The sequence below is a fragment of the Gymnoscopelus braueri genome (assembly GCF_963280865.1).
Source record: "Gymnoscopelus braueri genome assembly, chromosome: 11".
Taxonomy (NCBI): domain Eukaryota; kingdom Metazoa; phylum Chordata; class Actinopteri; order Myctophiformes; family Myctophidae; genus Gymnoscopelus; species Gymnoscopelus braueri.
This window is the reverse complement of record NC_137613.1, coordinates 45,871,338-45,884,876: the sequence shown is the minus strand read 5'-3', so window position 1 is coordinate 45,884,876 and position 13,539 is coordinate 45,871,338. Positions and strand designations below refer to the sequence as shown.

The window sequence follows — 13,539 nt, the reverse complement described above, 5'->3', positions numbered from 1 at the left end:
CACACACACGCAAGCACGCATGCGCTCGTGTGCGCGCGCACACACACACACACACACACACACACACACACACACACACACACACACACACACACACACACACAGGACATGCAGATGTACATGTACAAATAAGTGGATTAAAAGAAACCTTTCAAAGTTTAGGTCAAGACACAAGCCTAAGTCGGGTTAAGTTTAGAATTGAGAGTCAAGAGTGCTTGTGTTGGCGCTCGGATGGCGCAGTGGTAAAAGTCCCTGCCCACCACCACGGAGGTTGTGGGTTCTGGGGCGGCACCTGTCAGCAGGGAGTGTTGGGCGGGAGGAGTAGGACGAAGACCTTGCATCCTCCCGGTGAGGGCTCCTCACTGGCAGGTGAGTCAGTGGGATACAACAGAAGTGACAACACAGAAATGTGTGTGGGGAGGAATTAATTGGCACAAAGACTAAATTGCGGAGAAAAAGGGGGTAAAACATTGGCTACTCTAGATGAAAAAACAAGTACCCTCTCTCTCTGCCCTAGTCTCCCTTCACTCTGAGCCTCTCCCTCTCCATGTGTCACTAGTCCTCCCCCTCTCTCTATCTTTCCCTGGTCTCTCAAGAGAGGGCTCTGTGAATAGCTACTGAAACAGTGCCCAGTAGAGCACAGAGGAAAGAACCAAGACCACAGAGAAAGACGGAGGGGTGGGGGCAGTGGCAGTATGACACAATACCAGTGTAGAGAACTGTGCTTCTGTTAGATACAAAGTGAAAGAAAGGTGCAAGAAGAGGGAACTGCATGTGTGTATGTGTGAGAGAGAGAGAGAGAGAGAGAGAGAGAGAGAGAGAGAGAGAGGAGGACGAGAGGGAGAGGAAATAGAGGGCCGGAGAAATCCAAGAGAAAGAGTGAGGCGGGCTCAGTTTGAGAGACTGGACCAGACGCAGACCAGACAGTGTGAGGAGGGGAAGAGGCTTTCAGTCTAACTTCTACAATCTAGATAAAACAGGGAATTACCGGATCATTTTGCTTCTAACTTTGGGTTTCTTTCACTTTCTTTTCCACCACGGCATCTTGGATTTTATGGACACTAGTTGTGGAATAGTTGAGGATTTTACAAAACAATATTGAGGGCCCTTTCAAGAGTTCCTCTTATGTGTAAGGCTGTTGGTGTTGACAGAGGACCAGATACTACATCAGAGCTGCTCTACACTTCTGATACAGTAATCAGTTGAGCAAGCTCAATCGGTCGGCCTTTGACATGGGGCCGGAGAGGGCGTTACTGATTATTGGTAAGTCTATCAATTAGTGTGTGTGTGTGTGTGTGTGTGTGTGTGTGTGTGTGTGTGTGTGTGTGTGTGTGTGCGCGCGTGCGTGCGTGTGTTAATGTGTTCTTTTTCCATGTGTGTCTGTGTGTGTATATGTGGCACATACACAGACACATACTATGTGCATTATGTCCAGTATTGGGTGTAAAGGGTAAGAACAGAAAGCATATTGTTCCACATACATGGAGGGAGAGTCTCTAATGACTGTCTGCTGTACTCTAGTGGCTTCAACCAGTGCAATATAGTACAGGCCAGGGCACGGCACACACTTTGAAAGGCAGATTGTAGGACTGGTCAATTAAACACACTCCTCTTGTAGAGAAATTATCTTTCATTTCATTTTTGATTCTGCTCTTGAATTCAAGTCTTTTGCATGGCTGATAAACTGCCAGTGTAACGTGTTTAAGACTGGCAGGAAGTGTTCAACCGCAAAGGAAGCAATAACGCAATCTTGCATGAATAAGATCTGTTAGGTGACAGTTAGTAGAATGCTGCGTCCAATTTAGTTTCAGTTCTGCCCGGTAATAGTCATCTGTCATGCTGCTTGATCCTGGCAGAGGCCTCCCTGTCTGTAGAATTATGACGAAAATTTACAAGCTATGATTGTTTTTAGTTGAGTTTATTTGCACAATAATGTGGATACAAGTATTGTATATTCAGTAAAAAAAAAAGACAGCAGGAAATGAAGGAAGCCTGAAGGGCTTATGTCTTAATAAAAAGACATAATAATCTAACAAAACAAAACAACCATACATAACACAAACATGCTCTAAAAACACAAAACATGCAAACAGGCATAAACAATAGAAAAGGTAAATAAAAGAAAAACAAATTAATATGAAATGCGATCAGAAGCATCATACCATAAGTTTCAAGATAAAATAAGATTTGTTTTTATTGAATCCTAAAATATGTCAAAGAAGATGACTTCACTGTCATATTCATAACCATGGACCTCTACATTTGATATAGAATTGATCCGTAAGTGGACATATTTTTACCAGCTGCTAAGCAAAGCTAGCGCTGGTCTATATTCACTCTACCTAATCATCATCATTCGACACCTATTCGACACCTATTCGCCACCTATTCATCATTGGCTGTCCTGGCTGTCCTTCACTCCTTCAAGCCAATGGGGACACTTCCCCATTGTGGCTGTCCTTTAACACTTGCATGACTAAGCCATCAATATGACCGATTTTGAGAATTTAAAGTGGATTATCTTCTCTCATGAAGCTCTGAGAAAGTTCCCCTTTCATGACTTTTCCTAAATATTTGTTTCAAATCATCTCAGTTTTTTTTTCTTCCCTGAAACGTATTATAAATATGAAATATATACCATATATACCATCCCAGCCGTTATATTTCGGCTAAATTGACCGCTCTCCCCCTCTCTCCCCCATGGAAGAGTAGTTCACACCTCGAGACCCCCCGCAGAGCGCCCGTAGACTGCAGACTCGCTGCTGTGCAACAAGTCTATGTTGCCATGTCTGCTTATTATAAGCGACTTTGGGCTTGTTTTTCATGTCTTTCTATTCCTTTTGTAAAATATTTTTTATTAGGTAAATATTTATGGGTCTAACCAGGGACTGGGGTTGCAAATTAGCCTCGGCTATAAACCCCATTTACAATGCAATGGTTTCATGCCTCACTGTTTTCTTAGGGCACAATGACGCATGCAGTAACATTTTCATAGACCTGACTGCTTATTTCTCTCGCAAAATTTGGCAACCCAATGCTGCGCCAACAGATCCGATCTACAAGCAGAGGGCTCGTCAGCCAGCGACTGTTTTATGTTTGTAGATCAGATATTTAGCGCAGGAGTAGAGAAGGAATGAGCACATTTGTGGAACATAGCGATGTGTTCACTTGTTACGCTGACATGGAGAGGAGAAGGACAGAGAGGGACAGAGGAGACGCTTCTGTCAGCGTGGACAGCTGATAGAATGAGAGCTTTATGCTCAGACAATAATGTGAATATTATATAATATAATATTGGTTTGTCAAGAGATATCCATGGGTTTTGGACAATGGAGATAGTCACGTAATTAGACAGTGGCTTCAGCGTTCATATAGGCTCCATGTTTCACTGAAGAGTTTAATGTGACGCTACAGATCGCACTTTTTTATACGCTTTTTTATAAAGTTTTTACATACAGAATCTGCAGTTACCATTACATTTTATAATACTATTTTATATATATATATATACTACATTATATTTTATAATGTTTCTGCCTGCCTACAACAACAACATTATGTGGGCTCACTGACTGAGCAGAGAGCAATATGAGATGTTAATGGCTATTTAGAAGACAATGGAACCCCCCATTGTTTGGGGGAGAAAGTGTGAACTAGTCTGGAGCACAGAGGGGAGACAGTAGCCAATAGGATAGCCTGATTTGGGGATCAAAATGATCGTTTTTCAGGCAGTGTGGAGGATAATGAAACCTCAGTCACTGTTAAGCAAATGGGGAGACGGGCCGTAGTCCCATGCTATGGGATCATACGCCCTGTCCCCTGTCTAGCGCAAGCAACACAGCTGAGCTGACCTACAAGCCCACACCGCTTCCATCAGCGACGCGTTGTGGGCTTGCAGATCGTCTGGGGTGGGGCTAACAGCTCCGCTCGTCTACCCCTCTCCGTAGTTCCTCACACACACACACACACACACACACACACCAGCTCAGATGAAAACAGCTTATCTACAAGCTCACAACGGTTGCATGCATCCCATCCGCAATTATAGCCTATATGTTTGTTGTTGTTTTCCCTCTGAAGGCAACGTTGCATTCAACTGTCTGTGCTGATGCGTTAGCTACATGCTAACACAACATAGTGCCGTTCCATCTGCCTCTGATCGGACAGATCGAGGGGCTGAGAGTCATAAAGTCATTAAGTCATAAAAAGTTTTCTTCTTTCCAGTTTTAAAGTGCCGCATCTACTAATCATCTGTGATTTACAACAGCCATTCTACTGAGCGTATACGTTCTACACGCTCATCACAATAGACATCGCAGTCACTTGTCAACTCTCAATAACCTCAGTGTTAATTTAACTCTGAAGTGCCCTTCTCGACTGTGAGGACATGCCTGTCTAAAGACAAGTCCCTAAGTATTAGAGCAGGGGTCTTCAACAGGGGGTCCGGGACCCCTAGGGGGTCCTCAGAGTACAGTGTTTTACAATAACCACTAGCATCCTATTTCTGAGGAGAACTTTAGCCAAAAATAGCAGATCTACAAGCTCACAACTGAGCTTGTAGATCGGCTATTTTTGCCAGAGCAGACCAAGTTGGAACAAAAAAAGTTTAATCTGCAAGCGCAATTTCATACAATATAGAGGGGGTCCCTGCTTCATCTCTCTCTCAGCTAGGGGGTCCTTGGCCTGAACACGTTGAAGACCCCTGTATTAGAGTATTCCTAAAACTGTATATCTGTAGGCTATTTTTACGGGGCCAGCCTGCCAGCATGGTGGCAGAATTCTTCCGATTCTGCCACTTTTCGCAGTTCTGGCTGAACCGTGCTGTCGCTTTTTACGAAACTCGGCCATATGGTAGATGGTCATGAAAAACTATCAAGAAATAATTCTCACAATCTTTCGTCAAAAGGTGGCGCTATAGCACTCAATTGAAAATGCCAACTTTGAACAGGTAACTCATGCCCTGTTTGACCTAGAGCCATGAAACTTGGATACACATATGCGTCTCCTCATGTTGAACAACTTTCACCCTCTGACTTTTGACCTCTGACCTTTATATCTCCCACCATTTTGAATTATATGAAAAACAGTCATTGGCGCCTAACTTCTGCATTTTTTCACTTATGGAAAATCCGCTACTAACGTTTTGTCGGCAGAGGTCCAAAGTTGATGCGTAAAGAATTTTATTGCCCAAAAATCCCAGGAGGAGATAGGTTTTTACTATTGCAGTTTTATGAAAATTATTCATCTGCCCCTAACACACATATGCAGACTCACATTTCTTTGAAACTTTGCAGTAATGTAGAGGGTCATTCCAAATATCACTGAAACCAATCTCACTCCAATTGGCCAAAGGGGGGCGCTATAGCAATTTTTTGAACATGCAAACTTTAAACAGGTAAAAGTCATGCCTCGTTTGACCGAAAGTCGTGAAACTTGCTTACACTTGTGCCTTGACTCATGAGGAACACATATCGCTTTGACCAGTAAGCTCCGCCCTTAGATTGTCCGCAATTTTGAGCAGTTTGAAAAACACTTAAACCCCTTATTTTTCAGCTATTTGCGTGAAACTGTATCATCTGTGTGAGCTGCTTTTTCACCAGTTCAGGTCTGTTGGTCTAGTAGCTATTGCTTAAAGGAGCATTTCACCCCTGGAAGAACTTATAGTCACTCAATGTTAATAATATATATATTAATTATCTATTATAATATAGTAGATAACAGTAGCAAAATTTCAAATTTGCACCCTATGGCCAGAAAAATATAGAAGTCTTGACTTTGACTGGATGACTGGGGTTTGGCTGCATTACTACAATGACCACAATGCTTTGGGGCACTGCCCTTCCTTCTGGGGAGGAGGCTGCGTGGGGGCGTGGTCTACATTGGAACTTTCCCCTCCCAGTTCTCACTACAACAACATCAACAAACACATACAGCACATTGGCCAGTGTTGCCATGTCTGCTTATTATAAGCGGCTGGTTTCTAAAATGTAGTTGATATTTGGGCTCGTTTCCAAATGTTTTGATTGTTGTTTAAACCAGTGGTTCTCAAACATGTTCATGTACTTTTCCACGGACCCTCATCTGTGCACTGCGCGCCAACATATTTGCCAGGGAGACCCTACCAAAAATGTGTTGTTAAAATGTTTTAAAAATATTCCACATTTTGCACTTTTTTCCCCTCAAGATTTTTTGGAAAATAGCAGATCTACAAGCTCACACTGCGTCGCATCGTTACGCATTGTGAGCTTGTAGATCGGCAATTTTCAAATAGCCCATGTCTAGGTTTAAAGTGCTCTTGGCACAGGTATTTTCTTTTGGGCTTGTTTTCATATACCTGGTTCCTTATTTCTCTCACAAGATCTGGCAACACTGAATGCTGAAGAATGATGAATGTTACGTTCCAACTTTTCCGACTTTTTTGTCTACCTTTGGATCACAAAACACGACATCGAAGCCATGTTCTTTCTTGGACCACGTGAAATCTGCCTCTGTTGAACCAGTACAGTTGGACCAGTAGGCCTACCCATTGCAAGTTTGCTATATCTACCAGGATGTCAGTCCCATCATCACCGTGTCTTTGTTGCGCCAGTCTTGGCTGCTGTTGTATTGTGTTCTGTATTGATTTGATTGTATCTTATAGTAAACATATCATGTATAAATTAGCATAGTAACACTAAACGTGTGTGTCTGTGTGTGCGCGCGCGCGTGCATCAATTTTTTTTCTACATTCCATCCCACCATGTAGACAGTCCGGTGCTGGTGACGTGACGTCCATCTTCTACTTGGGAGTCGGGACATCCATGGAGATGCAGCATAGAGTCAACAATATAATAATAAAACAAAACGTTTCATACTCATGTCATGTGTGTGTGACTCCTTATTTCTGAGAGCATAATGTTGTCATTTCCAGTTATGTTCTTTGGACTAAACTTAGAGAAAACATGAAAACATGGAAAACATGACGTGCATTACTTTAGAATAGATGACATTCTAATGTTCAAATACTCTTGTCATATAGCCTAAGTCATGTAATTATGTACCATTCTGCCAAATGAAAGACCATCTCCTATCATGAAACAGTTCAAAAGAACCCTTATAGAATTGGGGTTCACATTTTGTCATTATGAATGCTTATACAATGTAGAATGTATCGTGATCAATGAGTAGAGCAAGCAGGGTGTAAATGTAATCGTTTTATTTAGAAAAATAATATGGTTGTAACTCATAAGGCGAGTCCCAGGGGTCTTCATCAGCCGAACGTTACTCCATTTCCGCAGGCAGGCGAAACAACATTCTGTCCTGTTGAAAAGAACACATTAGATTACACTTGTAGATTAAATAGATATCATCCGACGTGAAGCCTAATCTATACTAATATTGCATGCAAGCCGCAAATAGCAGACCTACGAGCTCACAAAGTGTCGAGTCTGACGCGTTGTGAGCTTGTAGATCTGCTATTTTCGGGACCCGGCGACGTAGCCCTGTTGGATTATTATGTCAAGTTGACATAACGTTTACAGCAATCATTACTTACTCTATAAAGTAATTAATCCAAGCTGTGTCCAGCATGATTTCAGCATACAGCCTGTTGAATTCCTCTGCGGTGGAGCTGCTCTTCTGTGTTTTATGGTTCAAATAAATATCTGTTGTGTTAGTATTCCTCCCACGGAGTGTTTACCGACACCATTGTACAACTGAGCAGGGAGAAAGAAGGCTGATCCCACTCTTTGGGAGACACCCCTTGGGGTGTGTGTGGGGTTGGTCTCACTGAGACACCATGTACAGTAGTGCGGACATAAGGTGAGAACCCGCGGAAAACGTCATTTGACGCTATGAGGAGCGAAATCGGCGAAGTGTCCCTTTAAGCGCGAGCCTTACAACCTAAAGGTTGCCGGTTCAAGCCTCACTTGATACAGACTTCATTTAAGTTGCATTTCACACAACATGAATGTGTCAATAAATACATGTGCAATTGTTAAAGATAACATGAAATGCTTATTTGAGAGTATGTTTTTTCAATGTATGACATAATGAAAATATGACATGTGAAAATAGCCGATCTACAATCTCACAACCTTTCAGATAGCAACATTTTGTGAGCTTGTAGATCGGCTACTTTCACTGGTTTCTGTTCCGAGGAGACGTACAATTTCTCTATAGCCAAATTCCAATACCGAAAATCTTGGCCACCCGCTCACTCCCACTCGGTCACTCCGACTTCGAACCGGAAGTAGTCGGGGTCCAATAGTTCATGTGCTTCTTGGAGGAGGCGAGTGGAGTCGAGTGGAGGAGGCGAGGAGGCTCTCCACTTCCGCATTGAGCGAGTGTACATCAAGTGTACGCTCGACCACTCTCCACAGCTCCTCCGCGGCAGACTTCCATATCACATGTACACGTTTCTTTTGTTGTTTCCCTTCTCCCGTGACGTATACATGGTCCTCCTCCACATGTGGCCACACAAACAATGCTTGAAACCCGAAACCATGCCGAAAACACTGGCAAAACATGTGCAATAAAAAAAAAATGACATGAAATGCTTTTTTGAGAGTAGTTATTTTTTATGTATGACACACTTTCTTGTGAAAATAGCCGATCTACAATCTCACAACTTTCCAGATAGCAACGCGTTGTGAGCTTGTAGATCGACTATTTTCACTAGTTTCCATTCCGAGAAGACAAAAAAAAACTTTATTGGTAAATATTTTGTGAACCAGTGATCTAGAGTAGTTAGCGAAACAGAGGCTTGGTTCATAACGGACGGAAAAACCTATAGATATCAACAGACACCATCAGGGAGGCCATATCTCTAGCTCAATGAGAAGAGAGGCAGCCTATGAATCCATAGGTTGCTGGTTCGATCCCTATTCCCAACAATGCGTTGAGGTGATCATCGGAATTCTTAGTTTTACAAATAGTGTTTCTTGAGGTTAGGTCGTTGTTTTGCTGAGGTTAAGGTTAGTGAGGGTGGGTGTAGAAAAGAGTCATCTAGTCAGCAACTTTCCCCCTATTCCCATGGATTGGATCCACCCCTCTCACCTGCTCTCACTCATCACCAATCACACCTGTCTTCACTCACAACTCATTAGTGGCCTGGTGGCTTTTTCTTTGAAATAATGTGTAGTTTTTCAAATATTTAACTTTAAGCCCCCGATGCCACGTTATTGGCCATGGCCATTTAAAGGGTAGCAACATTAACAAACACATGAGTCTATACCTGTAACAATGCTCTATACACCAGGGAACTAAATTACTCATATGCTGTGTTGCTTTTACCAGGATTCGATCCCATGACCTTGCGGTTTAAAGTCAAGAGCTCTTCCAACTGAGCCACCCAGACACAAGAAAAAATATACATTGACATTATATGAACGTGCAACTTTTACACTACAGATTTTTTTTTCATCACTCTCCGATTTAATCAAAAAAAAAATCTATGCTGTGTGATATATACATTTTGAGTTAATACCATTTTGATTGGCTCCTCAATGGTGCTGAAAAGTAACTATTTACATTTACTCAAGTACCAATACAAGTGATTACAATGCACAGTACAATTTTGAGGTACTTTTACTTTACTTTTCATTTGTGTTACTTCTACTCTACTACAATTACAGCATAATATGACAGCTTTACTTGAAGTTGTTACTTTGCAGATTTAATTATTAATACAACACCTACAGTAACCACATACAACCGGTCTACAATGTGACGCGTTATGAGCGTGTAGATATATAATAAGCAATCCATGCTGTATGATAACTTACCACACATGAAATCCAATTCTGTCTATCCAATGGCTCAGCCAGTACACTGTTTACCTGCAAGTCTGTAGGTCCCTCGTTCAAACCCAAATTTAACCAGTCCAAATATAATTTACTGAACAAAAATCATGACTTTGTTAATTAATGCATGTTCACTTTTTAAAGACAAGATGAAATGGCATTTTGACAGTATTTGTTTGTCAATCTTCTGACATATGTTCTTGTAGAAGAGTCATCCTAGTGTGCAACACTCCACCTGGCCTATTCCCATGGATTGGATCAACCCACCTCACCTGCTGTCACTCCCTCTCAATCCATAATCACACCTGCCCTCACTCACTCCTCATTAGTCTCTCTCTCTCTCTCTCTCTCTCTCTCTCTCTCTCTCTCTCTCTCTCTCTCTCTCTCTCTCTCTCTCTCTCCCTCTCCCTCGAAACCACTTGTTGCTGCTATATTTGAAGTTTGAATTCATGCTGATCTTCATCACATTTACCTAAACATATTTGGAGGTTAAGATGGTTAACGTTTTTGAAGGTGAAAGGGGCTATCTTCAGGCCAGGGGCCCAAAAGCTGGGGAGAAAGATCAAGTGATAACTAACAGTGGGTGTCCAATACAAATATCTTACTGTTTTTTAGCAGCATTTTATGATTAGAATGTTTCTGCATACTGGACTGGGACTACTTGTCATGCAGTGTGAAAAACACTACGGATTAATAGTGTCTTGTTATATTCCCCAGGGTTACTGTGTATGCTGAAAAGATGTGACTCCATGGCCAGCTGTGGAGAAGGGGAAAAAAGCATAGGAAGAGGAAAATGTGTTGGTAATAATGACCTCCTGATCTTTATCCAGTCATTTGTTTTTGCATATTTCTGTTGGTCAATGCTGTACTAAAACCTGTGGTCAAAATATAGTAAATTTTTAACCCTGGACTTTTTTTTTTAATTTACAGATTATTTTACAGATATCCATAGATTTTTACTATGTATTTTTGGCCAATTTAAATTTGGAAAAATCTAAAATACTACATTTCTTTTTGTGTTTGTAACTGTCACTTCTTTGCAACAAATTTTAAATTTGAAAAATAAAAAAAATAAAAATGAGAGAGAGAACTATTTTGTCTAGTAGTGGCTGAGTGGACGGTGGGGCGCAGATGCATGTAATCCTACTGCAGCTGTGGAAGTTAAACTCAAAAGATCCAAGACACTCTCATGGAAATTCTAAAAGTCTTTATTAATGTACTGCATGGGGAATGGCATCTAGGCCTTCCTCAATCTGGTTCTGATGTAATTATCTTCCTGTCTTTTGTTTCCTTCTTTTTTCTCTGTTTTTGTGCAAATGTACAGATAACGATGAGTGTGAAGATAATGTTGTGGACTGCTGTGGAAAACATGCACTCTGCTTCAACACAGAAGGGAGCTATTATTGTCATTGCAAGAAAGGGTTCAAGAACATTAAAGAGGGAGGTCAAGTCAACTTTACTGTTTTGACTGGACAGTGCACAGGTGAGTCTGTGCGTGCGTGCGTGCGTGCGTGCGTGCGTGCGTGCGTGGGGCAGAGTCTGTGTCGGTGTCTGTGTTGGTGTGTTAGACAGAGGCGACATGTTGTCCCAATATCTTGTGTACTAACCTGCTTGGTAACTACACCTGGTTAGTCAGAATACAGCAACCTCAGTATCCCTGATGACTGCATAGGTGTGTTAAAAACAGAACAAAAACATTTTGTTGTTTGTTAATTTCAATCTGACAGGTATATTATTTCATTTGGATTATTCTACAAGGATATTCACCATTTGTTTCAGAGGTTACACACTTCGATATCGACATGATAATTGATGATTTCTCTTTTCCTTCTCTCTGGCAGATAATAATGAGTGTTTGGAGAACAAGGAGAGATGTGGCCCGAATGCCTGTACTAACCAGATTGGTCACTACAACTGCACCTGTGTGTCAGGATACACCAACCTCAGTTCCACCTGTGACGGCTGCGAAGGTGTGAAAACAGAACAAAAGCAAAAACATGCTTTGAGAGTTACATTAACACTAGAGTTACAGAAATGAACATTCCTGCACCTGTGACTCTGTCTATCTCCCCACTAATAAATGAGTTTACCACAATTTCCTATCCTCCACTGCAGGATAGGCCTATAGTATGGGTAATCTCACATAAATTGTCTCCGACACAAATGCAGCAAATGCTTCAACCAGTCTGAGTGCCTCAACACTCACTCCAAGCTGCACACATGAGAGAGAGAGAGAGTCAGGTGGAGTTGAGAGCTTAACTCGCACAGTGGCAGAAATCCTCTTCAAATTAAATGGTTCATCTGGTGTCTGGGGAAAGGGACACCTCCTCTTAAAGCGGCACTATGTAACTTTTTTATGAATAAAATGTAATTTTGTCCACTCTGTATGGTAGAGTATGTTAACACAATATAACCTATACAATTGGGGTGGTTGTATTTTGTCTCCCTGCTCTTCTAGTGAGACATTTAGATCGTGTCAAAGGTCATGTCTCACCTAGACACAGGTTCTAACAATTTTTACCTGATGGTCAAGTTTCAATGTATTCCCTCAGCAAGCAGGCAGGCTCTATCTCACAACACAAATGGAGAGGTGTCCCTTTTGGAACCTCAACCTCTTAGGTACTACTCACGGCCAAAGCACTGCTCCACTTCTCTCCCAACTTGCTACAAAAATCGCTCATGCAAAACTATAGAAGTACTTCTATTTTATTTTCCACCTTCACATGTGTCTCCTTTTATAATAATCATAAAGTGCTCTATATTTCATCTCGCAATTTACTTCCGGGTGTTCCGTTTTGAACAGCCAATCATCTGCGAGATAGTGAGCACGGAGAGGGAGAGAGAGAGAGAGAGAGAGAGGGGTGAGAGAGAGAGCGCGAGAGAAAGACGGACGTGCAAGACAGCGACACAGACAGAGAGGGAGAGAGAGAGAGGGGTGAGAGAGAGCTCGAGAGAGAGAGTGAGGGAGGGGGAGGGGGAGAGAGAGAAACAAGGATGTGTGTGTGTGTGTGTGTGTGTGTGTGTGTGTGTGTGTGTGTGTGTGTGTGTGTGTGAGAGCGTGAGAGAGAGAGGGAGGGAGGGAGGGAGGGAGGGGGAGAGAGAGAGACACAAGGAGAGCATGTGTGTGTGTGTGTGTGTGTGTGTGTGTGTGTGTGTGTGTGTGTGTGTGAGAGAGAGCGCGAGAGAGAGAGGGAGGGAGGGAGAGAGGGAGGGAGGGAGGGAGGGAGGGAGGGGGAGGGGGAGAGAGAGAGACAAGGAGAGCATGTGTGTGTTTGTGTGTGTGTGTGTGTGTGTGTGTGTGTGTGTGTGTGTGTGAGAGAGAGAGAGCGCGAGAGAAAGAAGGAGAGAGAGAGAGGGAGGGAGGGAGGGGGAGAGACAGATGATGAAGGAACAACAAACAGCTGTGCGCAATGACTACACAGACAGACAGACAGGAGAAGCACAGGCTGCACAGCTGATTTTCAGCGTTCGCTGTTGTGATAACTATTAAAGTTTCTAAAACGTAACTTTCAAGTGACGTTTATAGGGGGAAACATGATGAAAGCATTTGTTTGCGCATTGGTAGGTCAGGAAAAAAATTATAATACTATAATAAAATTAAAATTACATTAAAAAATATATATATTTTTTTTAAAACTACATTCAAATGGCAATTTTAGCATTCGATTTACAAAAGACAGAGACACAGACACGGAGAGAAAAAAATACTCGGGGGGTGGGGGGGGGCCACAACACGGCCGATCGATCTACACCAGAC

At 42.2% G+C, this 13,539-nt stretch overlaps 1 protein-coding gene across 3 annotated transcripts in view; it reads left to right on the top strand.

The window, feature by feature from the left end:
- Positions 1-824: 824 nt before the first annotated feature.
- Positions 825-13,539, top strand: part of LOC308095922 (adhesion G protein-coupled receptor E5-like) — a 33,135-nt gene continuing 20,420 nt past the window's right edge. For all 3 annotated transcript variants that reach the window (XM_080443088.1, XM_080443087.1, XM_080443089.1), the window contains exons 1-4: positions 825-1,263; positions 10,500-10,583; positions 11,107-11,265; positions 11,624-11,752. In XM_080443088.1, the coding sequence (XP_080299214.1) occupies positions 1,233-1,263; positions 10,500-10,583; positions 11,107-11,265; positions 11,624-11,752 (403 nt within the window). In that variant the 5' untranslated portion in view covers positions 825-1,232. The remainder of the gene's footprint in view (positions 1,264-10,499; positions 10,584-11,106; positions 11,266-11,623; positions 11,753-13,539) is intronic.